Source organism: Microtus pennsylvanicus, chromosome 1 (genome assembly GCF_037038515.1).
Source record: "Microtus pennsylvanicus isolate mMicPen1 chromosome 1, mMicPen1.hap1, whole genome shotgun sequence".
NCBI lineage: Eukaryota > Metazoa > Chordata > Mammalia > Rodentia > Cricetidae > Microtus > Microtus pennsylvanicus.
This window is the reverse complement of record NC_134579.1, coordinates 124,564,197-124,590,602: the sequence shown is the minus strand read 5'-3', so window position 1 is coordinate 124,590,602 and position 26,406 is coordinate 124,564,197. Positions and strand designations below refer to the sequence as shown.

Sequence of the window (26,406 nt, the reverse complement as noted above, 5' to 3'; positions counted from 1 at the left end):
GGCTCCCCGACCAGCTCCAGGGGTCCGCGCACACACAGGCGCAGCACTGGAAACAACCGGGAGTTCTCTGTTCATTCTTCACTGTGTACTTGCATACATCCCGAGTTTACTTGCCCATGGTACATGTGTTCGGGTGCCTACGAAGCCAGAGGGAGTTGGAGCCCCTGAAACTGGAGTTCTGGGTCGTTGTGAGCTGCCCGATGTGAATCCTGGGTCCTCTGCGAGAGCAGTAGAGCCCTCTTTAGCGCCGAGCTATCTATCCAGTCCCAAGTTGAATTAATGCTTTGGAAAGTATAACCTGGCTGGGGAAGTGGCTCAGTGAGAAAAGGGCTTCTCACGCAGGCAAGAGGGCCGCATTCAGACCCCAGAACGCACTTTAATAAACCATGTGTAAACATGTCCTCCTGAGCGCTTGAAGTCAGAGGCAGGGCAATCCCTGGAACTTCCTGGCAACCAATCTAGATAATCAGTGAGATCCGGGTTCAGTGAGAGACGCTGTCCCAAAAAAGAGGTGAAAAGTGATTGAAGACAACACCCAACATCAACCTGTGGTCTACATACACACCACACACACACACACACCACACCACACACACACACCACACACACACACACCACACCACACACACACCACACACACCACACCACATACACACCACACCTACACACCACACCGCACACACATACCATATACACACATACATACACCACACACACACCACACCACACACACATATACACACACTACACACACCACACACACCACACTACACACATACACACCACATGGCACGTACACACCACACACACCACACACACTACACCACACACCACACTACACACATACACACCACATGGCACACACACACCACACACCACACACACTATACACACACCATGCACACACACATATACACACCACATCCATACACCACAAACACACATTGGTACATGTACCTTCCTACACAGGTGTGCCTGTGCACACATGTACAAATATAAAAGTGCAATAAAAATTACTTTCACTAAAACTGAACTCGGGTGGTTTAAAAAGAATGTCTTTTCCCTCCTCCTCCTCCTCCTCCTCCTCCTCCTCATCATCATCATCATCATCATCATCATCATGTGGAGTATGCCTGTATATGTATGTGAGTGTGTGAATATGTGTGTGTTCATGATTTAAAAAGAGGGTGAGAACAGGCAAGGAAGAGACCTGGCCAGTCGTCCTCATCAATTGAGACCATGATACCCAGTATGGACAAGTTCAACAGATCCGCCATATACGGGCTGCCCATGCGTGCGTCAGCATTGCCAGGGCATAAATTTCATTTTCATTTTTGAAAACAGGACAGTTTTACCCAGTGTTGTCTCCAACTGGGAAGGGCAGTACTTCTCTCCCCATGACTCCAAGCTTTTCCTCTTCTCCAGGCTCTCTTTAAACTGTGGGGCTCCCCAGAAAAGTACCCCAAAGATATCCTGACATACACAGAGCTTGTGTTGGACTCCCAGGGACAGCTGGTGGAGATGAACCGGCTTCCTGGTGGGAATGAGGTAGGAGGTGGGCGGGAGGTGGGCACGGGGTGGGAGGTGGGTGGGAGGTGGGCACGAGGGGTACGAGGTGGGTATGAGGTAGGACCTGGGCAGAACCCAGCTTGGGTCAGCTTGCTTCGGATGTCACCTGGAAGAACCAAAGTCATTTTGCTTAGCACGCATCTCTTTCCCAGGTGGGGATGGTGGCCTTCAAGATGAGGTTTAAGACCCCGGAGTATCCAGACGGTCGGGACGCCATCGTCATCAGCAATGACATCACCTTCCAAATCGGCTCTTTCGGCATAGAGGAGGACTTCCTGTATCTGCGGGCATCTGAGATGGCCCGGGCAGAGGGCATCCCCAAAATCTACTTGGCTGCCAACAGTGGGGCCCGTATGGGTCTGGCCGAGGAGATCAAGCAGATATTCCAAGTGGCTTGGGTGGACCCGGAGGACCCCCACAAAGTACGTCATGAAGGGGGGGTACTAACATGATGGCACGTACCTAGAAGAGACGCAGCACCCCTCATCCAAAGTCCCACATCAGAAATGCTTCCAGACCCAAAGCTTAAGGGTCAGCATGATGTCCTACATGGCAGGTCCACCCCGCCCCCCCTCACTGAGTGACAGTCACAGCGCAGGGGCCTGAAGAAGCTGAGTGTGAGGTGTCTGTGATAGAGATTAACACTGTGTTTAGAACTGGTGCCCACTCCCAAGAGATCTCATTTTTATATGCAAATATGCCAGCCTGAAAAAAAAAAGATCAAAATCTAACTTGTTTGTAGCCCGATGCATTTCAGGTAAGAGACACAGCCTGCACTGCATTGGCGGGGTGTTGATGGCGCCTACAGAACGGTGGGAAGGAGTGCCACGTGCATTGCACAGCGTCTCAGTACAGTTCCCACTTACTGAGCCAGCACGGTGCCACATACCTGTTCTCCTGGCACTCGGGAGGCTCACGCGGCAGGAGAGAGTTCAGGATCTGCCTGGCCTATGTGGGGAGACCTTGTCTCAGAAAAAGGAAAAGAAGAAACATAAATGCTTTGGGGCATAGTGATTAGCAGAAATGGCCAAAAACACCCCTTAGGGGCATGATAAATGGGACATGTAGACATGAAGGTGACATGTGCCAGGTTCTAAATCCATATGTACCCAGAATGTAAAGTGAATAATATCCCACACCCAGGCCTTAGACTGTATGTGTGCGTGTGAGCATGTGCGTGTGTGTGTGTGTACATGCCTGTAGAGGTGAGGACAGCCTCAGGTGTCACCCTTCACCTTTTTGAGACAGGTTCTCTCATTGACTTGCAATCCATCAGGTCTTCTGGGCTAGCTGGCAAGGAAGCTTCCAGGGACCCACCTACCTACACCTCTCATCTCCCCTAGGCTGGGGTTGGAGGCACACACCACTAATGGAAGACAGTGGGGTGATCGCTTTCTCATGGACAGTGATGCTGTTTCCCTAAAGGAGACAAAAACCACTCTGGAAATCAAAAATTCTTTTTCTGTTATTTTTTTAGCTCACCCATAGTCCAAACATCTAAAATTCAAAATGGTCTGTAATCTGAAACCCTTTGGTCACTAACCTCATCTCTAAAGTAACAAATTCTCTCCATGACTCAGCTCATGGGATGGGTCACAGTGACACCGAATCATGACAGTATGTTATAGGGTTACCTTTAGCCCAGAGGTGCCTAAAAACGTGAATGGGTCTCACATCTAGATGTGGGTTCCATTCCTAAGGTGTCTCGTTGGGTAGAAGCAGATATTCCAAAGCTCAGACATATCGAAACACTTCTGGTCCCTGTCATTTGGGCTGTTCGACCTGTACACACGAACACACATGTGCACACACAAGTGCACACACATTTCTCCACAGTGTGTAACCAGGCAGAGCCTGAGGCTGTGTGTGGGGAAGAGAGATGAGCTCAAAGTGGTCACATGGTTTACAGATGTTGTGAGCCTGAGGTGTGCAGCTGTGCAGCTGATGCTTTCAACAACCATCTTGGGCGGCACTGGCACCTTAAAACATCTGGTGGCTGTTGAGTTCATGGAACTGGATTCCCTGTCTCACTGAGTGTGTTTTTAAGGGATTTAGATACCTGTACCTGACGCCCCAAGACTACACCCAGATCAGCGCCCAGAACTCCGTGCACTGCAAGCACATTGAGGATGAAGGTGAATCCAGGTAAACACAACACGGGCTGGCAAGGCCTAGTGCAACCCCCGTTCAGCCCAGCTGCCTGTAAGGGGCACATCTCTAGGCTTGTGGGTGGTGGACCCCTGAGCTTCCATGTGGGGGGCTGAAGACTTAACCATTTGGGACAATCTCCAGGTGACTTATCCTGGTTATCCCCAAATGACTCACTCCTCCCTCCCTTCCTCCTTCCCTCTGACCCTCTGTCCCTCCGCCCCCTCTCTCCTCTTTCCTTTTCTCTGCTGAGCCTCGCACAAGGTGGGCAGGTGCTCTGCCATTGCGTCATACTTTCGGTGGTTTGTCCTTTACTTGAGATAGCAGAGTTCAGGCAGGGAACAGTAAACTAAGTTCTCATGAAGTCTCAGGGACAAAAGTTCAGTTTGTGACCTAGTCATCCCAAAGATTCAGTGGCCATCTGGGTGCCTGAGACTGTCAGAGGTTCCCAGCTGCAGCACCAAACAAGTCAGCAGTCTCTAGGAGTGTGAATTTCACAAGAAACATTTTTTAAAGCTTTATTTACTTATTGTGTCTGCAGTGTTCTGTATCCCTGCAGGCCAAAAGAGGGCACCAGATCTCATTACAGATGGTTTGAGCCACCATGTGGTTGCTGGGAATTGAACTCAGGACCTCTGGGAGAACAGCCAGTGCTCTTAACCTCTGAGCCATATATCCAGCCCTGAGAAACATTTTTTTTAATTCCGTAATGAAATAAGCAATACTCAGTTAACTGTACCCGTCAGAACATCTTCCTACGAGCCTGCTGGTGTCTCACCTTTTTGGGTCATGAATCATGACTAAGTGTCTTTCCCTCATAGTCCCTGGTGTCCCCACAGACCAGGGGCTAAGCTAGTTTTCTGCGGGATGTGGGGTAAGGTGGCACCTCACTAAGAGTCTCATTTAGAAGATTAGTGTCCCAGGGTCCTAAGCCCCTGTCTTTGCTTTGCCTCTGATTGTTCTGTGTCCCAGCAAACGCTTTGTCTTTGCTCATCTCTTCTGCCCCACATCTGTGGGAAATGAGTACTTCCATTTTTGTTTTGGGGGTCTTGACTTTATCGTGTTTGATCCTTGCAGATACGTCATCATGGATGTCATAGGGAAGAGTGCCAACCTAGGCGTGGAGAACCTGAGGGGCTCAGGCATGATCGCAGGAGAGGCCTCCCTGGCTTATGAAGAAATTGTCACCATCAGCATGGTGCGTTCCCTTCTGGTCTCTTCCTTCTCATTTTCTTCCGTTTTGTGTGTTCCTCTGTGTGTATGTGTGTGCGTGTGTGTATGTGTGTATACACGTGAGTTCACGTACACATAGAGGTCAGAGGTCAACATCAGGCACCTTCTCCAATTAATTTTCACATTTTGGGGAACAGAGAGTCTCACTGAACCTGAAGCTGGCTGATTTGACTGTGACTGGCCGATTTGACTTTGACTGGCAAGCCCCAGGGACCCTCTTGCCTCTGCTTCCCCAACGCTGAGACTATGGGCGCACACGGCCATGCCTAAGTTTTCATGGGTGCTAGGAGTCTGAGCTCACGTCCTTATGGTTGTTTGGCAAGCACTTTGCTGACTGAGCCGTCTCCCCAGGCCCTCCCCTCTCTTTCCCGAGACTTGATCTTACTGACTAGCCCATGCTGGCCTCAACTTGAAATCCTTGTTGTCTAAGCTTTTTGAGTGCTGACACCTGGCCTTCCCTGCTCTGTGTGTGAATACAGTTTGTCAGTACAGCAGCTCCTGGAGCTCATTAACGTCACAGGGCCCAGTATTGTCTCAGCTTTAACTCAGACTCTTTCTCTGAATCCCTGAAGTCTTAGCACTCAGGAGGCCGAGGCAGGAAAATCACTCTGAGTTCAAGTCAGTCTGGTCTATGCAGCAAGTTCTGGGCTAGCCAAGGCTACATAATGGGACCTTGTCTCAGAACCAGACAAACACAAAATTCAATTAAAAATAGGGGCCCATCGAGATGGCTCTGGGCAAAGGTGGTTGTCACCCCATTTGACTATGTGGTTCAGTCTGGAAATCACATGACAGCAGGAGAGAACTAAGTCACTCTCACTGTCCTCTGACCGCCACATGCGTGCTGTGACAAGCACACTCACAAATACATACATATGTACACCAAATAAATAAATGCAAATTTTTTAATAAAAAATAAAGGTGTTATGTGTTCGACAGTTTTATATGACAAATCACCCCATCCCCATGACCTTTCCAATCCTGTGCTGTTTCAGTCGGTGACAGAACTCTTCAGTGAGAACCTGTCGCTCAGGGCCTGTCTTCACGTGGCTGCCCCAGGAGCTAGTCATAGCTCATAAACACAGCAGGAAGGGGAGGGGAGGTGGCCATGCACCCCTGCAATCCCAGCGCTTGGGAGGCTGAGGGGGGGAACCTGGAGTTTGAGGCCAGCCTGGGCTACGTAACAAAAGCCTGTTTCAGAGACCCTGGAAATCGTGGCCCGTGGTATTGACTCGGCGCAGATTTTGCTCAGGGGTCAGCAGTTCCTACACATTCTCGAGGCCTTTGCAGATGGGCTCAGCACCGGCAGGGCCAGTGTGTGCCGCTGGCCTTCCCAATGCCCTTCTGGTTGACCTCCTTCCTTTTGTATAAAAGTCACGTGGTTTACTCGGCTTCTAAAGAGAAAGGGTTGGGCTGGAGAGATGGTTCAGCTGTTAAAGGCTAGGCTCACAACCAAAAATATAAGAGAAAAGGTTAATTTGGACTCGGAGTTTCAGAGGTCCACATGATCTCTTGGCCCTGGTGCTTTAACCTCTTGTGGGAATGAGTGGCAGAGATTGGTTGCTCGGCAAAGCAGATCGAGGAAGCTGCCGGCCGGGTCTTATGGGCCTCATGGTGACCAGCCTCCAATCTCCTAGAGAATCCTACAGGGCCCCCTCTTAGGGTTTCTACCATCTTTAGCTGGGCCTCTGAGCAATGTTTAAGGTGCAGATAATACCAGAAGCCAAGCTTGGACAAGTGATGGAGAAAGCCAGGCTCCAGCCAGCTGTGGCACACACCTGTAATCCCAGTACCAGGGAGGCAGAGGCAGGCGGATCATTTTTTAGAGAGTTCTAGGCTGGCTGTGGCTATACAGGGAGAAACCACTCTCCATGGAGGGTGACCCACCAGCCTCTGGTCTTGTCTCCACAGGTGACCTGCCGCGCCCTCGGAATTGGGGCCTACTTGGTGAGGCTTGGCCAGCGGGTGATCCAGGTGGAAAACTCCCACATCATCCTCACTGGAGCCAGTGCTCTCAACAAGGTAACCATAGGCGAGGCCCGGGGAGGGGTGATGTGGGGACCCAGTCAGACATCGCGGCCCGCTGTCTTCACCAGCTATTATTGCTGACTTTTGCTGTGAAGAGACGCCATGACCATGGCAACTCTTATAAAGGAAAACATTTAAGTGGCTTACAGTGCAGTGGTTTAGTCCATTATCACAGTGGCAGATTCGGTGCCAGAAAGGGGGCTGCGAGTTCAGCATTTGCACTAGCAGGCAGGAGGGACAAACTTAAGCATCTGAAACCTCAAAGCAAGCCCTCCCCCTAATGACAGGCTTCCTCCAGCAAGGTCACACCTCCTACTGTCACTCCCTGTGAGTCTATGGGGAGCATTTTCATTCACACTGCCACACCAGCTATTGTGGGTTCACAATACAAACCAGTTTCCGACCCTTGATCCCAGCTCTCGGGAGGCAGAGGCAGGCGGATCTCTGTGAGTTCGAGGTCAGCCTGGTCTACAAAGTGAGTTCTGAGAAACCCTGTCTTGAAAAGACAACAACAGAAACCCAGCTCCCTTCCTGAAGCAAGTGCTATATTTTTTTCAGTTTGCAGTTTTCCCATCCCCTTGTGATCCCTGCTCCTGGAACTAACTCTCTAGTTTACATTAGAAATATTATGAAAGATGCACCATACTTTGCAGGATACTAAGAAAGGCCCCATTCACAATTTTGCTTCTTCTATGTTTTGGGAGAACTGTTACATTTCGGCTTGTCTGTGGTTAAGTCTGACCCATGAGTGTGAAAACCAAGAGCCTGCTTGTTTTAGTGTCCTGCAGGATTTTCCACATGGCCCTGGAGTCTCCATGTTTCGTGTCCACTCAGAGCCCACTGGGGAGTTCCGTGTGTGGCTTTGCATCAGCAGCATCTGGGTGGACATTTGACCCCTAGGCCCAACAGCAGACATGCCGCTGAAGCAGGAACCCTTTATGTCCACACAGGCATTGGTGATTCCCAAACTGGGCTGCATATCAGAGTTTCCCGAAATCTTAAGGACACAGGGACCACCAATGCCTGAAGGGATCGGCTGGGTACAGCCTGGGTGGCCGGTGTCTCAGAAGCTCCCAGGTCATTCTGACAGGCAGCCAGAGCAGAGGACCCAGCAAGATGGAGTGTCCTTGCTAACTGTGCTGTGCCAACTCAGGTCCTGGGAAGAGAGGTCTACACGTCCAACAACCAGCTGGGAGGTGTGCAGATCATGCACAACAACGGGGTCTCCCACGTCACTGTGCCAGATGACTTCGAGGGAGTCTGTACCATTCTGGATTGGCTGTCGTATATACCGAAGGTATTCCCTGGCAGCCTGGGAGCCTATGGGATTAGGTACCTGGTGGTAGGGAGGGTGGGGAAAAGAGCATCACATGTGGGACCAGGCTTGCTTGGCCTCCCACTCCCCTCTCGTATACCCAGCCCTGTCCTTTGCTTTTGGGGAGGCTCTGATGTGCTGTAGGATGCAGGGACGCTGTCTACTGATCCTTTAGAAAAGGGTGACATTGGACCACAGCAGGCCTCATACCTCATGGTCAGCCTGGATCCATTCCTGGCTTCCTCTTCAGAAGCACTGTAATCCTGGACCAGCCTCCCAGTCCTTCTGACCTTCCTCTTTCTCCTTTCTGGAACTGTGTTATCATGGCGATGAGGGGGACTGATGCCCATGGCTCAGCTCTCTGCAGATCCTCCCTAGGACTCCCCTGGACTGGACTGATTAGCTATCGGTCGTCCCCACAGGACTGCTCTAACTAGATCTCGACTAGCAGATACTTGTGCCTCTGTTTCTTCAATCGCCCAGCTGAGAGAATGCTGGTCCTGAGTGGCTCCCGGAGCTCTAAAAGGTCTCAGGAGAAGGCAGACAGAAGTTGCCACTTATTTTACAGCTGGAGCCGTGGCTTGAGGGCTGCACAGCTAGGCATGCGCACAGTCGGAGGGGAGAGCACTCAGATGTGTAGTGGTCTTCACCGCCATGCCCCAGGGACTGAATGAAATGGCTTTGGTGTTTTTTTTTCTAGGACAACCGCAGCCCAGTCCCCATCATCACTCCTACTGACCCCATCGACAGGGAAATTGAATTCATCCCATCCAAAGCTCCCTATGACCCCAGGTGGATGCTTGCAGGGAGGCCTCACCCAAGTAAGTTGTAAAGTGTTTTTTGGAGACTCCAGATTTGGGTTTTTTTTCTGGGTCTACTGTAAAGGGCCATTTTGGTGGAAGCATTTATGTCTGTCCTTATTTACTGGGGGGGGGGGTGCATGTGAGCTCAAAGGAGGGGGTGGACCAACAAAGGTTGGAAACAGCTCTGGTTTCTGGAGGCAGGGGCTAGGGTTCAGCACTGGCCAGGGCCTCCCTCCTGCCTCTCTTTCCCTCTGGCTAGACCCTCACAGAGGAGGCTGGCTTCTTACACACACACACACACACACACACACACACACACACACACACACACACAGATCACAGTCATGCACCCATGCTTTCTCCTTCTCTAAGGAACGTCTCTGGCTAAGCTGTCCCATCACCCGAAGCCAACCCATGTCTAGAATTTTGTGTGCTGTGCCTGAGGCAAGGGTTCCAGTGGCTTCTTGGGTTTTACAGACCCTTACCCTCCAGCAGCGGCTCCATTAGAAGGCATCGGTTTCTTACCCACTGTGTGCTCTATCCTGTGGATAGCCCCGAGCCCTGAGGCAGAGGCTGAAGCAGGAGGGTTTATTCCCTGGCATCCAGCCGCTGCCAGGCCTTCTACCTCTTGTCAGAGTGACAACCATTTTCATCACCTTCCCATCACTGTCCCCACCCCCACCCATCAGTGGCTACGTTGCTGCTGTCACAGTGTGTCTCTCTGGGACATGGGGGAGCTGTTTCCTCTATAGCCAGTGGGCCAGAATAAGGTTCCCCAGCAGAAAGGGCACAGGACTATGTGGTCAAGGCCAGCTGCTGCAGTGTGCTCACCAGGCAGACCCTGGGCCTCTCCAGCCCTCAGCCAGGACTGCCATCCTTCTGCCCACAGCTCTGAAGAGTTCCTGGCAGAGCGGATTCTTCGACCATGGCAGTTTCATGGAAATCATGGCACCCTGGGCTCAGACCGTGGTGACCGGACGAGCAAGGTGACACAAGATGGGGGTGGGCTCTACACAGCTGCCCACGAGGCTCGGGACTCTCAAGCACTAGGCCGGGACTGCCATGGTTCTTGGTCTCTGACTTTTCTGAATGCAAAAGGCAAATTTAGGGAGTAGGGAGATGGCTAAGGCCATGTAAGCCTAAGGGCCCGAGTTCAGGTCCCTGGCACCCACGTGACAAGCTTGGCACAGCAATGCAGGGGATCCCAGCACTATGGTTACAGAGCCAGAGCCTAGCAGCTTGCTGGTAAACTCCAGGTTATGACAGAAGATGAGCTAGAGAAACCTGACAGGGAACTCTACATGCAGGTATACACATACACACACATGCACGCGTGCACACACACACACCTACCCCCACACACAATGTATGCTTATATACCACACGGACTCCAAGAGTAAAAAACAAAACGTGTGAGCTGAACAAGGATGACACCCATAAACATGCCAAGCAGGTCAGGGAAAACCCCACACAGAGAACTGCAGGCAGCGGAGGAAGCTGTCCAGTGCCAAGCGGTCAGCCCTGCAAACTTACATACAAGTTGGCATTAGATGGACCCACCAGGTTTTGTGTGTGTGTGTGTGTGTGTGTGTGTGTGTGTGTGTGTGTGTGAAGGGGAACTCCTCCGTAGCTGTAGCTGGCTCCTGAGTGTCCCAGTAGCTTTACTCCTTTTGTCTTCAGCACCTTCTGTTTAGCATATGGTAATCCTGCAGGAGCATTTCCCAAAGGTGCAGAGCCTATGCAAAACTTGGTTGGGAAAACCCTGGAAAACCCGTGGTATACCTGATGGAGAATTTGCACTTGGCATTGTCCCTTTGGAGACTTAATTAAGATGTTTTTGGGATATGGAAGTCAACTTGTCAAAGTGTAAACCAGAGGATAATAAAGAAGCTCCAGTCACCAGAGAGTGTGGTCAAAGCTGTGTCCTCTTGGGATTCCCAGCATGACATCACAGCTACAGACCCAGATCACCTGGTCCCCTCAAAACCAACCAGGAGACCAAGTCCTGTATGTAAAAGCAAAGAGTCTTTATTCTTACACAAGTTTGCAAACTTGGTCTCTCCATGTGTCCAACATATTGGAGTGATCGGAGAGCCCCGAGCTCAATTAGAGTTGGATTTTTATAGTAGCAAAAGGGGTGAGGGATTTCTAAGGTTTAAGACCCCCGATTAGCTGATATTTGTCTAGGGGTGTCCTGGTGAAAAGTGATGGTTGTATGCTGGCAGGTGATCCTATCTACAATGGTTGGGAACATTAGGAATTTCCTTTGAAAGGTCTATGTAAAATTTTTGCAGCCCAACAAACCTCTCCGCCTAGGCAATAATCCAAATCAGACCAAATCAAACCGAATTAGAAAAAGCCCAGGTTTAATGGATGCCAGCCCTCCCTGGTAGCCCTTCAGGCCCCCCAGGGGAAAGGAGAACTGGAAAGACCAAGTGTTTGGTCTCTGGGGGAGGCAGTTTAAATAGCCTGTGGGAGAGGTCTTGACCCTCTCTGGGGAGGGGTTTGGTAGACTTTCTCAGAGCTGGAGTCTGGACTGTGGCAACTCCCAAGGGAGGGGCTTGGGATGGATGCAAGGGAGTGGGGTGATGCTTCCAACCAAACATCTCAGACTCCTTGGATATAGGGGTGATTTTTCAAAAATGCTGCAAGATCCCCGGCAGCAGTAGGCAGGTAGCAGGCTCTGGGAGCAGCCAGTCCCAGGTAGAGACAGCTGCTGGTCCCCAAGCGGTGGCTGGTCTCAAGCAGGGAGACACATGGTGGGTGGGCTGGTCCCAGCTAGCCTGGCCTGTGAGCAGGCAGTGGGTAGGAGACAGGTGGACAGACACATCGTACAGAATAGAATTAGATATTTATTACTTAGAGGAGGGCAGGGAGAAGAAGACAGAGAGAGAGAGAGAAAAGTGGGGAGAAGTGGGGAGAGAGGCAGAAGCGAAGAAGCTGCCTCTCCAAGAGGAAGAGAAAGATGGAAAGAGAGTGAACTCAGGCCGGAAGCTGCAGATCAGCCTGCCTCAGTGGATGGGGGAGGGAGTGGGTGTGGCTTGTCTCTTAAAGAGATGAATCCTTAATAAATAAATAAATTAAAAAAACGAGATGAAAATCATAACAGGTGTCAGGGGCTGGGGTGTCACTTCCAACCAAACAGTCTGTTTCTGGGTAGTGCCTGGGTAGTCTCAGTTTGTGGTCTTTTATCAGAACCAGGTATTGCCTCAGGGTAAACTGCTGAGACTCAGACCTCTATTGAGCTTGTCTTGGCTGGGTCCTGATTAGGATGAACCCAGTCCCAAGCTTCCCATCTCTGGGCTTCCAGAGCCTTGTCTGTTAAATGGAGATAATAATTGAGCCCAAAGGATTAGCGTGACAACCATTGGTGCGATCAGTGCCGTGCTGAGCTCTTCATATTTATCACATGTTCTTTAAGTGCTCACAGGGCTTTTCTTTACCTCAGTTGTAAGCACAGGGCCCCGGTGAGATGGCTCAGCAGGTCACAGTCTCACCCTGCAGTTTGTTCCCCAGAACCTGCATTAAAGGTAAATGAGAGCAGACACTCCAAAGGCCCATTCACTCCACACCTGCACCATAGCATATGCGCGCACGCGCGCGCGCGCGCGCACACACACACACACACACAGACACACACACGTGCACAGAGTTAAAGCTGTAAAAATTGTGTGTCATTAGCCTTTAGTTATAGTCTCCTATTTATTTTACAAACCCTTTTGTATAATCCTGGAATGACCTGGAGCTCTCTCTGTGGAGACGGCCCTGCCCCACTTCCCTAGTAAGGGTTGCTGTGGGGATAAAGGACAGCCCAGAGTGACAGGTAGTGATGTCATGGTCTCATCTGAGCCAAACTCTTTGACACTTGGTGCTGCTCACCCCCTCCCCAGTTTTGAGTACTGGAGGTGGAACCCAGGGCCCCATGCATGCCAGGCAAAAAGCTGTACCATGAGCCATATCCCAGCTCTTTGGTTTTTATTTCAAGTCAGTATCTTGTGTAGCCCAGGCTGGCCTTGGCTTCCTAGGTAGCTGGGTGGCAGACCTATGCCACCAATCCTGGCTTGCTTCAAACTTCCCCTGTGTAACTTAGTTCATCACCCAAGCTCCGCAGTGTGTAGCTGCTGGCCACGCGGAATGATTGATGTCACCATTTAGAGCTGGGGTGTAGCTAGGTTGCAAAGCACCTGCCTGGCACATGCAGAGTCCCGAGTTCCATCCTAGTACCACAGAGGGGAATCTGAAGCTGAACGCTGGGAACTGTGTGTGCTTCACACTTGACCTTTTAGATGCCTAGCCTGAGGCACAGACCGCTCCATGGGTTCAGTACCACGCTGCCCTGACTGTTCTCACCCTAGCAGGGCACCTAGAGCTCTCCCCACCTCTGCCTTGCAGCCAGCTCCGCAGTGTACCTCCAGTCCCACCTGGAAGTGCCTGCAGCAGGCTGGGTAGACGCTGGGGCCCTGAGATCTCAAAGGGCAGCCCAGTGCTGAACTCATGTGTGCTCACCTTGCAGGTTGGGGGGCATCCCCGTGGGGGTGATTGCCGTGGAGACTCGGACTGTGGAGGTGGCTGTCCCTGCCGACCCTGCCAACCTGGATTCTGAAGCCAAGGTGAGCCAGGAGCCATGACCACTATGAGCACTGCTGACAGCCCAGAGAAGCTTCCGCTTCCATGGTGCTGAGAGCCAGGGAGCAGAGGCCTCCAGCAGGGATTGGCCTGGAGGCTCTGCCTGTTGCCCCTCCACACTCCGTGGGACACATAATATTCTATTCCAGGCTTCTTGCCCGGGTGGTAAAGGTCCTTTGTGTGCCCCATCCCTACATCCACTGTACTGCTACTGGGACCTGCAGTCCAGCCTAAACCAGTGTGGTGACAGACTGTGTATGAGAATAGGGGGAGCTGTTGAGGTCCAGAGGGTATGGGTTTGGGGTTACTGGGGAGCCTTGGCTCTGGAGCATGTATAAGGGTACATGTTCTGGTAAAGGTTACTGTGGTAATGAGATGCCATAACCAAAGCAGCTTGGAGAGGAAAGGGTTAATTCAGCTTATTCTTCCACATCACACTGTTCATCACTGAAGGACAGGAATTCAGGACAGGAACTCAGACAGGGCAGGAACCAGGAGGCAGGAGCTGATGCAGAGGCCATGGAGGTGATGCTTACTGGTTTGCTCCCCATGGCTTGCTCAGTCTGCTTTCTTATAGAACCCAGGACCAGCAGCCCAGGGGTGGCCCCACCCACAGTGGGCTGGGCCCTCCTCCAACAATACTGATTAAGGAAATGCCCTGCAGCTGGATCTTATGAGGCATTTTTCTCAGCTGAGAAATGTTTCTCTGGGTCAAGTTGACATAAACAGTAGAGGACAGTAGAGGCTGTGACCACTGGCCCTGTTGTCCCTGTGTCCAGGGTTACTGTCTGACTTAAGTGACTCTGTGTCCCAGATCATCCAGCAGGCGGGCCAGGTGTGGTTCCCAGACTCTGCCTACAAGACAGCACAGGCCATCAGGGACTTCAACCACGAGCACCTGCCCCTCATCATCTTTGCCAACTGGAGAGGCTTCTCAGGTGGCATGAAGGGTGAGTGCAGCCCCTCCGCATCCCTCTACTGGGTCTCTCAACAGTCAGGCGAGGACACAGGTCAAGTAACCAGCTGGTTTATAGATGAGGAACTGAGCATGAGAAGCAGGTGACTTCCTGAGGTCGTGTGAAGGGCAGGGCAGGGAGGTCTGCTCTGCCAGCTCCCTGGTGACCTGGGTAGTTGTCTTTCTGTGTGGTAAGGTGAGGAAGGCATATGGCCATTCACAACCTTATGGTTGCGCGAGCCCCTCTAAGTCACCCAGAATGTCCAGAGAGATAGCGGTTCTCACTGGCTGCTGAGGAAGCAGCTGAGGAGGAAGAGAGGCACATGTGTATCCTTGAGAGCTGGGTGACTTCTCTGAGTCCCCAACCCCTTTGTTTGTGAATGGGGACCCTGCAGTGAGGGTCCCATGCTCTGGTTCCACACACAGCACTGATGCTGACCAGCATTGCAGTGTCACCATGTAGGGTATGGGGACTTGGAGGGACCTCCCGGTGATGCAAAGCAGGGACCTATGCTATGGGGGTTGTGTGTACAGGATACAGGGGTGGGCTGGGGCATCTCACTCAGAGTTGGAGGGGATTAGAACACAGCAGACCCTGCGGTGTTCACAGATGAGGACACACCCAGGCAGGAGGGCAACCTGCCCAAGGTCACATGGCAGCCCCTGAGGGAAGGAGCCAGACCCTGCCCAGCCCCCAGCTTTCCCTCGGCAGCTGGGGCAGAGAAGGCTGTAGGTTTCGTGGATAGGTCACTGGGGCCTGTCCTAAGCAGGCCTCGCTTTGCAGACATGTATGAGCAGATGCTGAAGTTTGGAGCCTACATTGTGGACGGCCTCCGGCAGTACAAGCAGCCAATTCTCACCTACATCCCGCCTTATGCCGAGCTCCGTGGGGGCTCATGGGTTGTCCTGGACTCCACCATCAACCCCCTGTGCATTGAGATGTATGCCGACAAAGAGAGCAGGTGGGTGTGTCACTCAGGGCCTACTCCGCAGAGCTAGTTAGACCCTCAGAGGGCTCCGTCCGGGGACGGACAAGAAGCTGGGCGGGCAGCGTGCACACAGAACCTTGACTCCCAGGGTGGTGGGCAGAGATAGGGAGGCCCTGGGGCTTGATGAGTAGTCAGCCTGACCAAATCAGTGAGCTCCAGTTCTGTGAGAGACCCTGTCTCAAAAAGTACAGTGGAGGGCAAGGAAAGACAGCTGACACTGACCTATGACTTTCACAGGCTTACACACACACACACACTCACGGTCATAATACTTGCCAAGAATTAAGAAAAAGGAGTTGGGGGCAGGAGAGCAGGGAGACCCTAGCCCCCCCCCCCCACCTCTCTCCTCTTCTCTGTTCAGGGGCGGTGTTCTAGAGCCGGAGGGCACTGTGGAGATTAAGTTCCGGAAGAAAGATCTGGTGAAGACCATGAGAAGGATAGACCCAGTGTGCAAGAAACTCGTGGCACAGCTGGGTAAGTGGGTCACGCAGGTCGGCAAAGACGTCAGCAGAATGAGATGGGTCACACACAGCCATCAAACCCACCCAGGCCCTTCCAGACATGTCCACAGTGAGATGTCTCGGCAAAGGGGCCAGGAATAAACATGAAATTACCTTTCAGAGCCTCTGTGTTCAGAGTACAGCCCTATCTCAGGAGCCAAGGTGGAGCATTCCATGTGGTGTCCTATCCGCACTCACGAGCTTCAGGGCGTTCACCCCGTGATCCCACAGTTCACTGTTCCACAGGCATAGCGTGAGATAGCTGAAACATTTGGGGCCCATGGAGAACACCAGAACTTGGATAATTATAATGTCCCTTTAGAAGACATCATGTCCTCCCTGGGCAGAGATAAATAATTTTTATCCATTGTATTTGCTTCATTCTTGATCTTTGATGCCACTCTTCCCAGATGTCCATGTGGTGGCCGTGTATGTAACTGTGCAGCCCGCACGTCTGTTACAGCGTGCACTTCCTTTGGGTTCACCTCTGATTTGGGTCTACACTTCATGACTGGGTTTGTGTGGAACTGGCATTATATCTTGAAATATCTCTTATCTTTTTTAATGATTTGTTATATTTATTGCGCATACACTGTTCTGAGCATGTTTGCCTGCAGCCAGAAGAGGACACCAGACCCCATTACAGATGGTTGTGAGCCACCATATGGTTGCTGGGAATTGAACTCAGGATAGTCAGTATTCTTAACTTCTGAGCCATCTCTCCAGCCTGGTTTCTTTCCCTTTTATTACATCTATTTTGTGTGTTTGTGCATGCCCGTGCCACAGCACACGTGTGGAGGTCAGAGGACAGCTTGTGGAAACTGGTTCTCTGCTTCCACCACATGGGTCCCGGGGGGCTTGGCACCAAGCACCATTCTCCAGAGTCAGCTCGCTGACCCCTTGGGATTCTAACGCTGGCTTTCCTTGTTATACAGTGTTGTCTTCATTCCTTACTACCCGTTTCCCCCAACAGAGATGTGTTGGTTTGTGTGTTTCCAGAATCTGTCCCACGTGTCTGCTACCATGGAATTAATATGTCCCCACTGTTTTTATTATATATCTGCAGACAGCAGCTGAAGCCTGGGCAGGCCTGGGGTCCCCCCCCCCCAGGGGCTGTCTTGGGGCTTTGGGTGCACTTCTGAGGCTACAGAACTTGATTTAGAAGCAGTGTTGGCATGGCAGGCCAGACTATCACAGGGCAAGGCCTCTTGTTCGGTTTTGTGGCTTTTCAAAACAAGCAAGCAAACAAACTAGCCCAACACCACATGGCCATCTCTCACAGCCCCTGGAGTCCTGACCTGATGTCTGCTCACCTGCAGGGACAGCCCAGCTCCCTGACAAGGACCGCAAGGAGCTGGAGGGCCAGCTGAAGGCCCGAGAGGACCTGCTGTTCCCCATCTACCACCAGGTGGCAGTGCAGTTCGCCGACCTGCACGACACGCCCGGCCACATGCTGGAGAAGGGAATCATCTCGGCAAGTCCCCAGAGGCCACCGGGGACCCAGACACAGAGGAATGCATAGGGGTTTGGGATGGAGCCAAGCTGGGGCTCGGAGGGCCCTCAGGACCATTCAGTCTGAGTGTGTCAGCAGGAGCCTGCAGCCTCTCACCCCGAGGGGTCTCAGGTTTTGAACACGCTGGAGTAACTTGAGTGTGTTCAGATCGCTTAGTCTGCAGCTTCTGTGAGGCTTGAAGCCTTGTTTGTGCTGACACTAGCCTGTGACTGGCTCCTAAGAGGACAGCCTCGTCCACTGGCCCATGTCCATAGCTGGCTGGCCAGTTTTCTTTGGGGAACCAACCTGAGATCGAGTTTTGTGCCAGCAGAGGTAAATGTGGACACCAGTTTGATTCAGAGGCCATGCCAGGTACTGAGGGTCCTTCAGAGCCTGCTCTGTGTCTCCCTCAGGAGGAGCTCGGCGCCCTATGCATGATATCCCTGCTTCTAGGATGGGGTGGGCACACGTCAGGTAGCCAGCCTGGGGCCTAGCGCTGAGCAGTTCCTGCCCCCTCCCCTTTGTGGGTGCTCAGCTGAACCTGTCCACAGGACGTGCTGGAATGGAAGACTGCACGCACCTTCTTATACTGGAGGCTGCGCCGGCTGCTGCTGGAGGCTCAGGTGAAGCAGGAGATTCTCCACGCCAGCCCCGACCTGAGCCATGAGCACACACAGTCCATGCTACGACGCTGGTTTGTGGAGACTGAGGGCCCTGTCAAGGTGGGCCTGAGCAGGGAGAAGGGAGCGATTGTGTGCAGGCATGGGGCGTAAGGACTGCCAGCTGTGTCCCTCAGCAGCATTCCCACCTGAGGTAGACTCTACCCATTGACCCCCCCCAGGCCTACCAATGGGACAGCAACCAGGTGGTGGTCCAGTGGCTGGAACAGCACTGGTCAGCCAGGGATGGCCTGCGCTCCACCATCCGTGAGAACATCAATTACCTGAAGCGGGACACTGTCCTCAAGACTATCCAGAGGTGAGCAGCATGCCTGTGGCCAGCCTCTGGCTCACTGGCCTGCCACAGTGTCAGGATCAGGCCCAGCCGCAGCCCAGGGCGATTACTCCTCCCCCCCCCCCCACACACACACCAGAACTGTGGTCCATGACTTCTTGCCTCATAGCTAGTACCTTGTTGATTAGAAGGACCCCCATCGCAAACCCCAGGGCTGAGGATGCAGGCTCCCTCCCTGTCAGTATTTCCTAGTCTCCAAGGAGGTGGATCACAGGATTCCTGGTCCTGTTTCAGGTATGAAGCTGGGTGGGGCTCAGGTGTATCACACCTTGGGTCACGTCACACAACCAGTGACTGGATAGGGCTGTGTCACCCTGAGGCCTTCTGCTCCCTACATCGGAATCCCCCCCACTACAGGACTATTTCCCCAACCCCCAACCCCACCCCATTCTCTAAGTGAACATAGGTGGAAGAAGTTAGAACCCTGGGCTCTGGCCCACCCAAGAGAAACATGTCTAAACAAGGACACTGCCACCTAGAAACCACTGAGCCAACTGGTGAGTGACCCACCTGTCTCTTCCCTTCCCTGTAGTCTGGTTCAGGAAAACCCAGAGGTGACCATGGACTGTGTGGCGTACCTGAGCCAGCACCTCAGCCCGGCTGAGCGGATACAGGTGGCTCAGCTGTTGTCTACCACGGAGAGCCCGGCTTCCCCCTGAGGTACTCTGGACCACGGGAGTGGCCATGCGGTGGGCCTTCGCAGGACCCTGGGGCTTGTTTTGGGAAAACCCACAAAGACATCCTGAGCACTCTACAAATGCAGCTGCTGTTCCTGACCAGCATGTTCCTGGACAAAAGGCCCCTGTGTTTCTGCCGGGCAGGCGCAGCCTCCCCTTCCCTGGGAACCCGAGGGTTTGTCCCAGTGGATAACTCCGCTACATCTTGGAGGTGAACTGAACCGGGCACCCCAAGTTCTTGTGCTTTGCCTGGAATGGGGGGCCAGTGTCTCGGCTCACTATCTCATCTCAAGGCGCTTGTACACTGGTTCACGCTCAGCAGCTCTTGTCCTACAACAGAATAAATGTGCTAAAGAAAACACACCAGAGAAGACCCAAGGAAACCTCTTTCTGTGACAAGGCTGATCACGATACTTAGTCACCCAAGCAAGGGCAAAAACAATTTCCTTTGTTCAATTAAGAGAGTAAAATGGCATTTTGTTCTCCAAGTGGCCCTCCTGAGACAGGAAGACCATCCTATGGACAGTGGCCCTCCTGAGACAGGAAGACTGTCCTATGGACAGTGGCCCTCCTGAGACAGGAAGACCGTCCTATGGACGAGCTGGTTCCAAAGATGAAGAGAACAATGGGTTGGATACTTGGTGTCCGGCAGAGCTGGAGGACTCCTCATGCCTCGGCTCCCAGGCTCTGTTAGCCTTCTCTTCCCAAGTGGAGCAAGGACTGGACCCCATGCCTCCTACAGATTGGCCACCCTTTGGGTACCAAGTACCCTCCTGCCTGAGCACAGAGAGGCTGTCCCTAAACACAGTTAGTGTTGCCACTTCGCCCCTCCACTTCCTCACCACATGCCTTGATACCACGGCGGAGCTGCGGCTCTGGGGCTGCGCTGCAGGTACCCCAGATTTGCTCATGAAGACTTTGCCAGCACCCGCAGGCCCCACAGCGGCAGGGTCTGAGAGAGATATTCTGTGCCAGTGACAGAGGCTGGGGCCGTCAGCCACCACCTAGTGACCTTCTGTGCAGTGTCTGACGGCATGGAGCATCGCCCCGGGCTGAGGCTACAGTCACCCAGGGAACCGGCTGCAAGCCAGGCCATTTGAGGTTCCCCAGGTTAAAACAGAAAGACCCAGCCACCAGCCAGTGACAGCCCTGGCAGCTGAGGGGGGCTGGGAGGAGTGGAGATTCTAGGGGATGAAGGGCTCTTCTGGGCAAGGTCCTCTTGGCATTTGGAGGAGAGCCCAGACTCTGAGTAGCTGCTGCCCTGACCATCCACTTGAACTGAAGAGGCTGTTGGGAGATCGACAAAATAAACTATTTTTTTGAAGGAAGCCCTTTGACCTTGACTTATTCTGTGGACCAGAGAACCCTGACAGGTAGAGGGGATGGAAGGTTCTCCACTGTTCTCAAAGTCTCCCTCTTTCAAACATCAGAGAACTTTGTATAAAGCACTAAGTGATGGAGGTCCAGGCTTTCGCCCCCTTTCCATGCCTTCCCATCAGAGGAGGGGGCATGGCAAAGCTCAGAGAGGTCAAGACATTCACCCATGGTTACACAGGGCAGACTGGGAGGTGTGTCTAGTCTGACTGCCCTTCCTTCTGTGACACAGGGCTGTGGTGTGTCCAGGCACCTGCACTGCACTTGGGGACTGATTGTCCCTGTGGTTTCACCCTACACAAGAACCTTGAGCCTCCCACAGTGCTGATCCGCTCCTAGGGACCCTCAACAACTCTTACTTTTATTCCGGTCCATTCAGCATCTTTCCAAGGGGTGGGTGAACCAGAGTTCTCCAGTGCCATTGGAGAGAGAGAACCTGTCACACACACAGGGCAAGGGAGAGGTGCAGGCCTGTTGGTAATTTTTGGATCTCTGAATCAAGCCATGCTTGAAGCCAGAGGAGGCATTGGAAACTGAATCGTTTTTGTGTTTTGTTTTAAAAAATGCTTTCCCTAGTTCAGAGAGGACCAGCAGCCCCATCCTCAGATAGCTCAGCCCAGAGGCAGCAGTTAGTGTTTCCTAAGGCCATTCTGTTTCAGCAGATACCCAGGAAGGGCAGTAAGCCGACCCAGGCTCTGGAAGGTGGGCAGGGGAGGGGCAGGGAGAGGGATATGGTTAGGCAGACTTCCTGTTGGGTCCCAGACATACCTAATTGCTGTCACTGTAAAGATGCTGACATTTAGCCTATGGGCAGTCAGTTGCAAGCTCCATTGTCCCTGACAAGGCCAGTGCTTCCATTTTCCCCTCAGGGGACTTAGCCACTAACCCCAGGGGAAGGAAGGAAGGCCCAGCTACCACTGTGTGGACAGAGACCTTGTTGCCTAGTTCAGGCCCATACAGAGGTGGCCACTGACTGATGCCAGGCCTGGTCTTGTCCTGTGTAGTCCATGGATGAACCTGGGAGATGGAGGTTTCTCAATAAAATCCAGGCTCAGATGGTTGGGGAGTTAGCTCAGCGGTTGGTGAGTTAGCTCGGTAGTAGAGCTGAGCATGCCACAGCCACTTATTCTCCACGCTTTGACAAACTGTGAGTCTCTCAGCTGCTGCCCACTGCAAAAAGAAGCCTCTCTGACGAGGGCGGGGAGCTGTGCTCACCATGGATGTATAGATAGCTGTGTCCATTTAGAAAGAAGATAGAAGTATGTTCTCCCCCGAGGCCTATCAGCTTCCCATGGTGCATGACCCAGTTAACGGTTCCAGGCCTTAAATCTGACGAGAAAGGAGCTGGTGACACCCATGACATTTATGTTACCATTGTACCTGTGGGTGTATCTTGCCAGGCTGTTGTATCTCACAGGGGTTCAAACTTTAGTTGATTAGTTTTCTTGCCCAGACGCCTTCCGGCACTGCCAAAACTAGCCAGCACAGAGAACACTTCCAGTTCAGCGCCAGCTCGATTCCCCCATGGCTGTCCTCAGCAATAAGGTCTTGATACCAAGTTCTAGTGAGCACCCAAGAAAAAGCAATTGCCTGTATTATTTGGTTTGGGGTGTCTCTGGGACCTCACAAGCCAACTAGTCAGAGGTTGGTTATCCAAACCTGACACTTTTTTAAAGCACTTTTTACATGCTTGCAAAAAGGAAACTTTGTACCTATTGCGATGACTCCCAGCCCCTCCCCACCATATTTTCTATCTCTGGACTTTGGAACCTCATCACTGAACTCATACTCCCTTATTTCGCTTAACTCAGTGTTCTCAAGCTTGCTCCATATTATGACATGTGTCATGATTTCCTTTTTTTAAAAATATTTTATTTATTATGTATACAATATTCTGTCTGTGTGTCTGCCTGCAGACCAGAAGAGGGTATCAGATCTCATTTCAGATGGTTGTGAGCCACCACGTGGTTGCTGGGAATTGAACTCGGGACCTTTGGAAGAGCAGGCAATGCTCTTAACCACTGAGCCATCTCTCCAGCCCCGATTTCCATTTTTAAGGCTGAACAGTGTTCCATCATGTAGCTAGAACACATTAGTTTATGCACTGCTGTGGGAGGCTGCAGGTTGCTTCTGCCTTGTGGCTATTGTGGATAACGCTGGAAGGGAGAAGAGACCATCTCTTCAGTTGGCTTTCCCATCCCGTTCCTTTGGATCAACCTGAAGTAGGTCACTGCTAGCTCGTAATTCTCTGCTGTCTTTCAGAGGAAGCTCCAGGGTTTTCAGTACCCAGTTCCAGAGTTCCGCCTTCACATCTTTGCAGCCCTGCACATGTTTTCTGAGAGATTCCCATTTTTGTCTTGATTCAGATTGTGTGCTGATAGCCATCCAAAGAGATGGGAAGTGATTTCAACTCAACAGTCACTGGCGGGGGCTGGAGAGATGGCTCAGCAGGCAAGAGCTCTTCAGGGAGGACTCAGGTTTGGTGGCTAGCACCCACTTGGTGCCTCATAACTATATTTAAGTCTAGTTCCAGGGGATATGACACCCTCTTCTGGCCTCTGCAGCTTCTATACAGATGTGGTACACACACATACATGCAAAATACCAAGACACATACACTTTTTAAAAAATTGCCTCTAAATAGTTGGACCTTTTAACCTGCTATGTCTGCTGTGACACTGTGACCACAATATCTGACAGAAACAACTGCAAACACAGGATCTGCTTTGGCTTGTGATGTCAGCCCATCATAGCTGGCGAGGCAGAGCCATGGGAAGGGTGACCAAGGATGTTCACTTCTCCCTAGAGCAGGAACCAGGAACCTTCCACATCACGGCCCTTATGACCTTCTGCCAGCCAGACCCCAACTCATACCAGTTTCACAGTCTCCCATCACACGGCCAGCAGCTGGGAGACAAGTTCTCAAGACATGAGAGACACTCCAGGTTCACACATCACAGAGGCCAGCAGCCTGTGTCTGTGTCCGGACCCCTGATGCTCAGGGCTTTGCCTCTACTGCCTGCCCACCCCACCTCCCACACTTCTCTCCTATCTCGCTCAATTCCAGGTCAATAATGCTACTCCCAAGGCAGACCCAGCCTGGTGGAGACAGACCTTCCCAGAGGCAGCCAGCTCACCCTCAGCTTGGAGGAGACCGGCCTGTCCATCCTCTTTCCTGGCTTCCTCTGAGGCTGCCCTGGGAGCTGCATCACTGTGCTAGCAATGCCCCTCGCTGTGCCAGCAATGCCCTTGTGACTTCTTGTGCTCTTAGCCTTTGATCCTCACTCCCTTCCTTTGGCTTGTTCTTAAATTTAGCAGAGTGCTTGCTAAAAACTCAGATTGGCCGAGCGTAATGGTGTGTACCTGTCATCTCAACACTGGAGAGCCTGAGACAGAAGGATCGTGAGTTCTAGGATAGCCTGGGCTACATAGCAAGCCCCTGTGCCAAACAAAACATAAATTGTCCTTGGTCTACTTTCCCATTCATGGTCTAGAGAGTTATATTCCTTTTTTTAAAAAAAAGTTTTTTTTTTTTAATGTGCATTGATATTTTTGCCTGCATGTATGTCTGTATGAGGATGTGGGTCTTGGAATTGGAGTTACAGACAGCTGTGAGCTGCTATGTGGGTGCTGGGAATCAAACCCTGGTCCTCCAGAAGAGCAGTCAGTGCTCTTAATTGCTGAGCCATGTCTCCAGCCCTGAGAGTTGTATCTTGCCCAGAACGCTAAGGGCCCAGGAATTACTAGTCATCTATGAGCTTGGCAAGCTGTACTGGCTAATTGTTGGTTTTCTTCAGTTTGACACAGGCTACTGTCATTTGGAAAGAGGGAACCTCAATTGAGAAACTGCCTCCAACCAAACACCTCATAAATAAGTCTGGGGGCATTTTCTTGATTAGTGATTGATGTAGGGAGCTCAGCCCACTGGATGGTTAGGAGGTGCTGCATGGGTGGTCCTGGTTCTATAAGGAAGCAGGCTGAGCAGCCATGGGGAACAAGCCAGTAAGCAGCATCCTCCACGGCCTCTGCATCAGCTCCTGCCTCCAGGCTCCTGCCCTGCTGGAGTTCCTGTCCTGACTTCCTCAGTGATGGACAGTGACCTGTAAGTCAAACAAATCTTTCTCTCCTCCAGTTGCTTTGCCCATGGACTTTACCACAGTGACAGAAAGCACGGCTTCTATGCTTACTCAGAGAAGCTGGCCAGTTCCAGGTGGGCACATCAAGAGAGAGGCCACTGATGATGCTGGAGAGGGCCAAACACCCCTCAAGGACAGGGAAAGCAGGAAATCAGTGCCCAGAACTAAGCTGATGGCTCTGTCTCCTGATATTGCTGCTGCCTGGGCGCACTGCTGGCTGAGTAGAGGGGTATGCCAAAGGACAGGTAGGCACAGCTCGGCGGACAAAGTGCCATGAGGGTATGATGAGCAGGTGGCCACTGAGTTGCCCTGTCACGTCAGCTACTCATTTGGTCTCTCTCTTGTCCTTGAACTAAGAGGCTTGGAGACACCACAGGACTGTCTGAAAAGGTCTTTTGACCCCACCAGTCCACTTCCACCGGTTAGCAGGTCGCTAGCCCTTCTTTAACTCCCAGCAACTGTTGCTGGGCGAAGGGGCAGGCGCCGAAAGACCCAGGAGTCAGTCCTGGGACAGATGGGACTTCTGCCCACTTAGCTTCTCTCAGCTCCAGTGCACACCAGTAACACCAGTATGACTGCTTTTCTGTGGCTCAGTAACACAGTAGTTTAAAAGTGGCAGGTTAATCCTTTTACTGAAGACCAGAAGTCCAGGGGTCTCACTGGGCTAAGATCATGGTATCAGCAGGGCAGAGGGATCATCAGCTAGTCACAAGAGTGCCCGGGGACATGATGCCTCTATTGGTCGAGCCTGTGTCTCAGGGTATGGTTGATTGATAAGCCACAGCGTGGGGGCCTAGGTGCTGATTATTTGGGCTTGTCCAAGCCACCATTTCTTCACCGGCAAAATGGGGTACAAAGTTCTAAGCCACGACCTCCCCAAGGGCTGCATGAGTTCATCCCTGGCGTAGCACGTCATGGATGATGAAAAGGCAGGAGTCTTTCTGACACACTGTCCCCAGCTTGTAGCAGCCCCACTTGAACCTGAAGCTGGCCCATGATGACCCAGCCCCCCTCCCAAACTCTCCAAGCCGGGAGAAGTTGACAATGATCTAAACTCATTCCCACGATGCTCCCTGTCAGGTGTTCATTCTGAGGGACAGTAAATGCAGCCATGTGAATTTCATTCACTACCTCATCCCTCGGGCTCAGATTCAGTGGGAACCGGTGCCAGAGGACCAGCTTCCCATGCTGTGCACCCTTGTTTTCCTTCCCCTGCGGTCTACATGAGCCACACAGCTGCTGTTCCGCCTTTATTGACAGTAGACAGTTACTCAGAACTACACCTACAGAGTCTTGGCACTGCCTGGAGATGGGGCCTTAACACTTAAACAGCCTGACTTATGGAGAGCACTGGCACACAGCACCTAAGCAAGGCTGGCCAGGGCTGGGCTGCAGCATTCAGGGACAGGAATGCACGCACGGTGTGCTAGGTAAGGGAAGGCCTGGAAGATAGCCCTTGAACACAATGCCTTACCCTGCCCCTCCAGACAGCTGACCCACCGGCTGGTTCTTCTGAACCCTAAATGTGGGGTCAGATGTTAAGGTGG

The 26,406-nt window shown here is 52.1% G+C and overlaps 1 protein-coding gene across 3 annotated transcripts in view; it reads left to right on the top strand.

The window, feature by feature from the left end:
• The window catches only part of Acacb (acetyl-CoA carboxylase beta), a 125,982-nt gene extending 105,305 nt beyond the window's left edge, over positions 1–20,677 (top strand). For all 3 annotated transcript variants that reach the window (XM_075983013.1, XM_075983023.1, XM_075983003.1), the window contains exons 38-53: positions 1,426–1,548; positions 1,722–1,991; positions 3,617–3,714; positions 4,795–4,915; positions 6,862–6,972; positions 8,132–8,275; positions 8,994–9,114; positions 9,986–10,082; positions 13,610–13,706; positions 14,537–14,672; positions 15,462–15,639; positions 16,028–16,140; positions 17,486–17,640; positions 18,210–18,380; positions 18,500–18,636; positions 19,205–20,677. In XM_075983013.1, coding sequence (XP_075839128.1) covers positions 1,426–1,548; positions 1,722–1,991; positions 3,617–3,714; positions 4,795–4,915; positions 6,862–6,972; positions 8,132–8,275; positions 8,994–9,114; positions 9,986–10,082; positions 13,610–13,706; positions 14,537–14,672; positions 15,462–15,639; positions 16,028–16,140; positions 17,486–17,640; positions 18,210–18,380; positions 18,500–18,636; positions 19,205–19,331 — 2,199 coding nt within the window. In that variant the 3' untranslated portion in view covers positions 19,332–20,677. The remainder of the gene's footprint in view (positions 1–1,425; positions 1,549–1,721; positions 1,992–3,616; positions 3,715–4,794; positions 4,916–6,861; positions 6,973–8,131; positions 8,276–8,993; positions 9,115–9,985; positions 10,083–13,609; positions 13,707–14,536; positions 14,673–15,461; positions 15,640–16,027; positions 16,141–17,485; positions 17,641–18,209; positions 18,381–18,499; positions 18,637–19,204) is intronic.
• Positions 20,678–26,406: the final 5,729 nt, after the last annotated feature.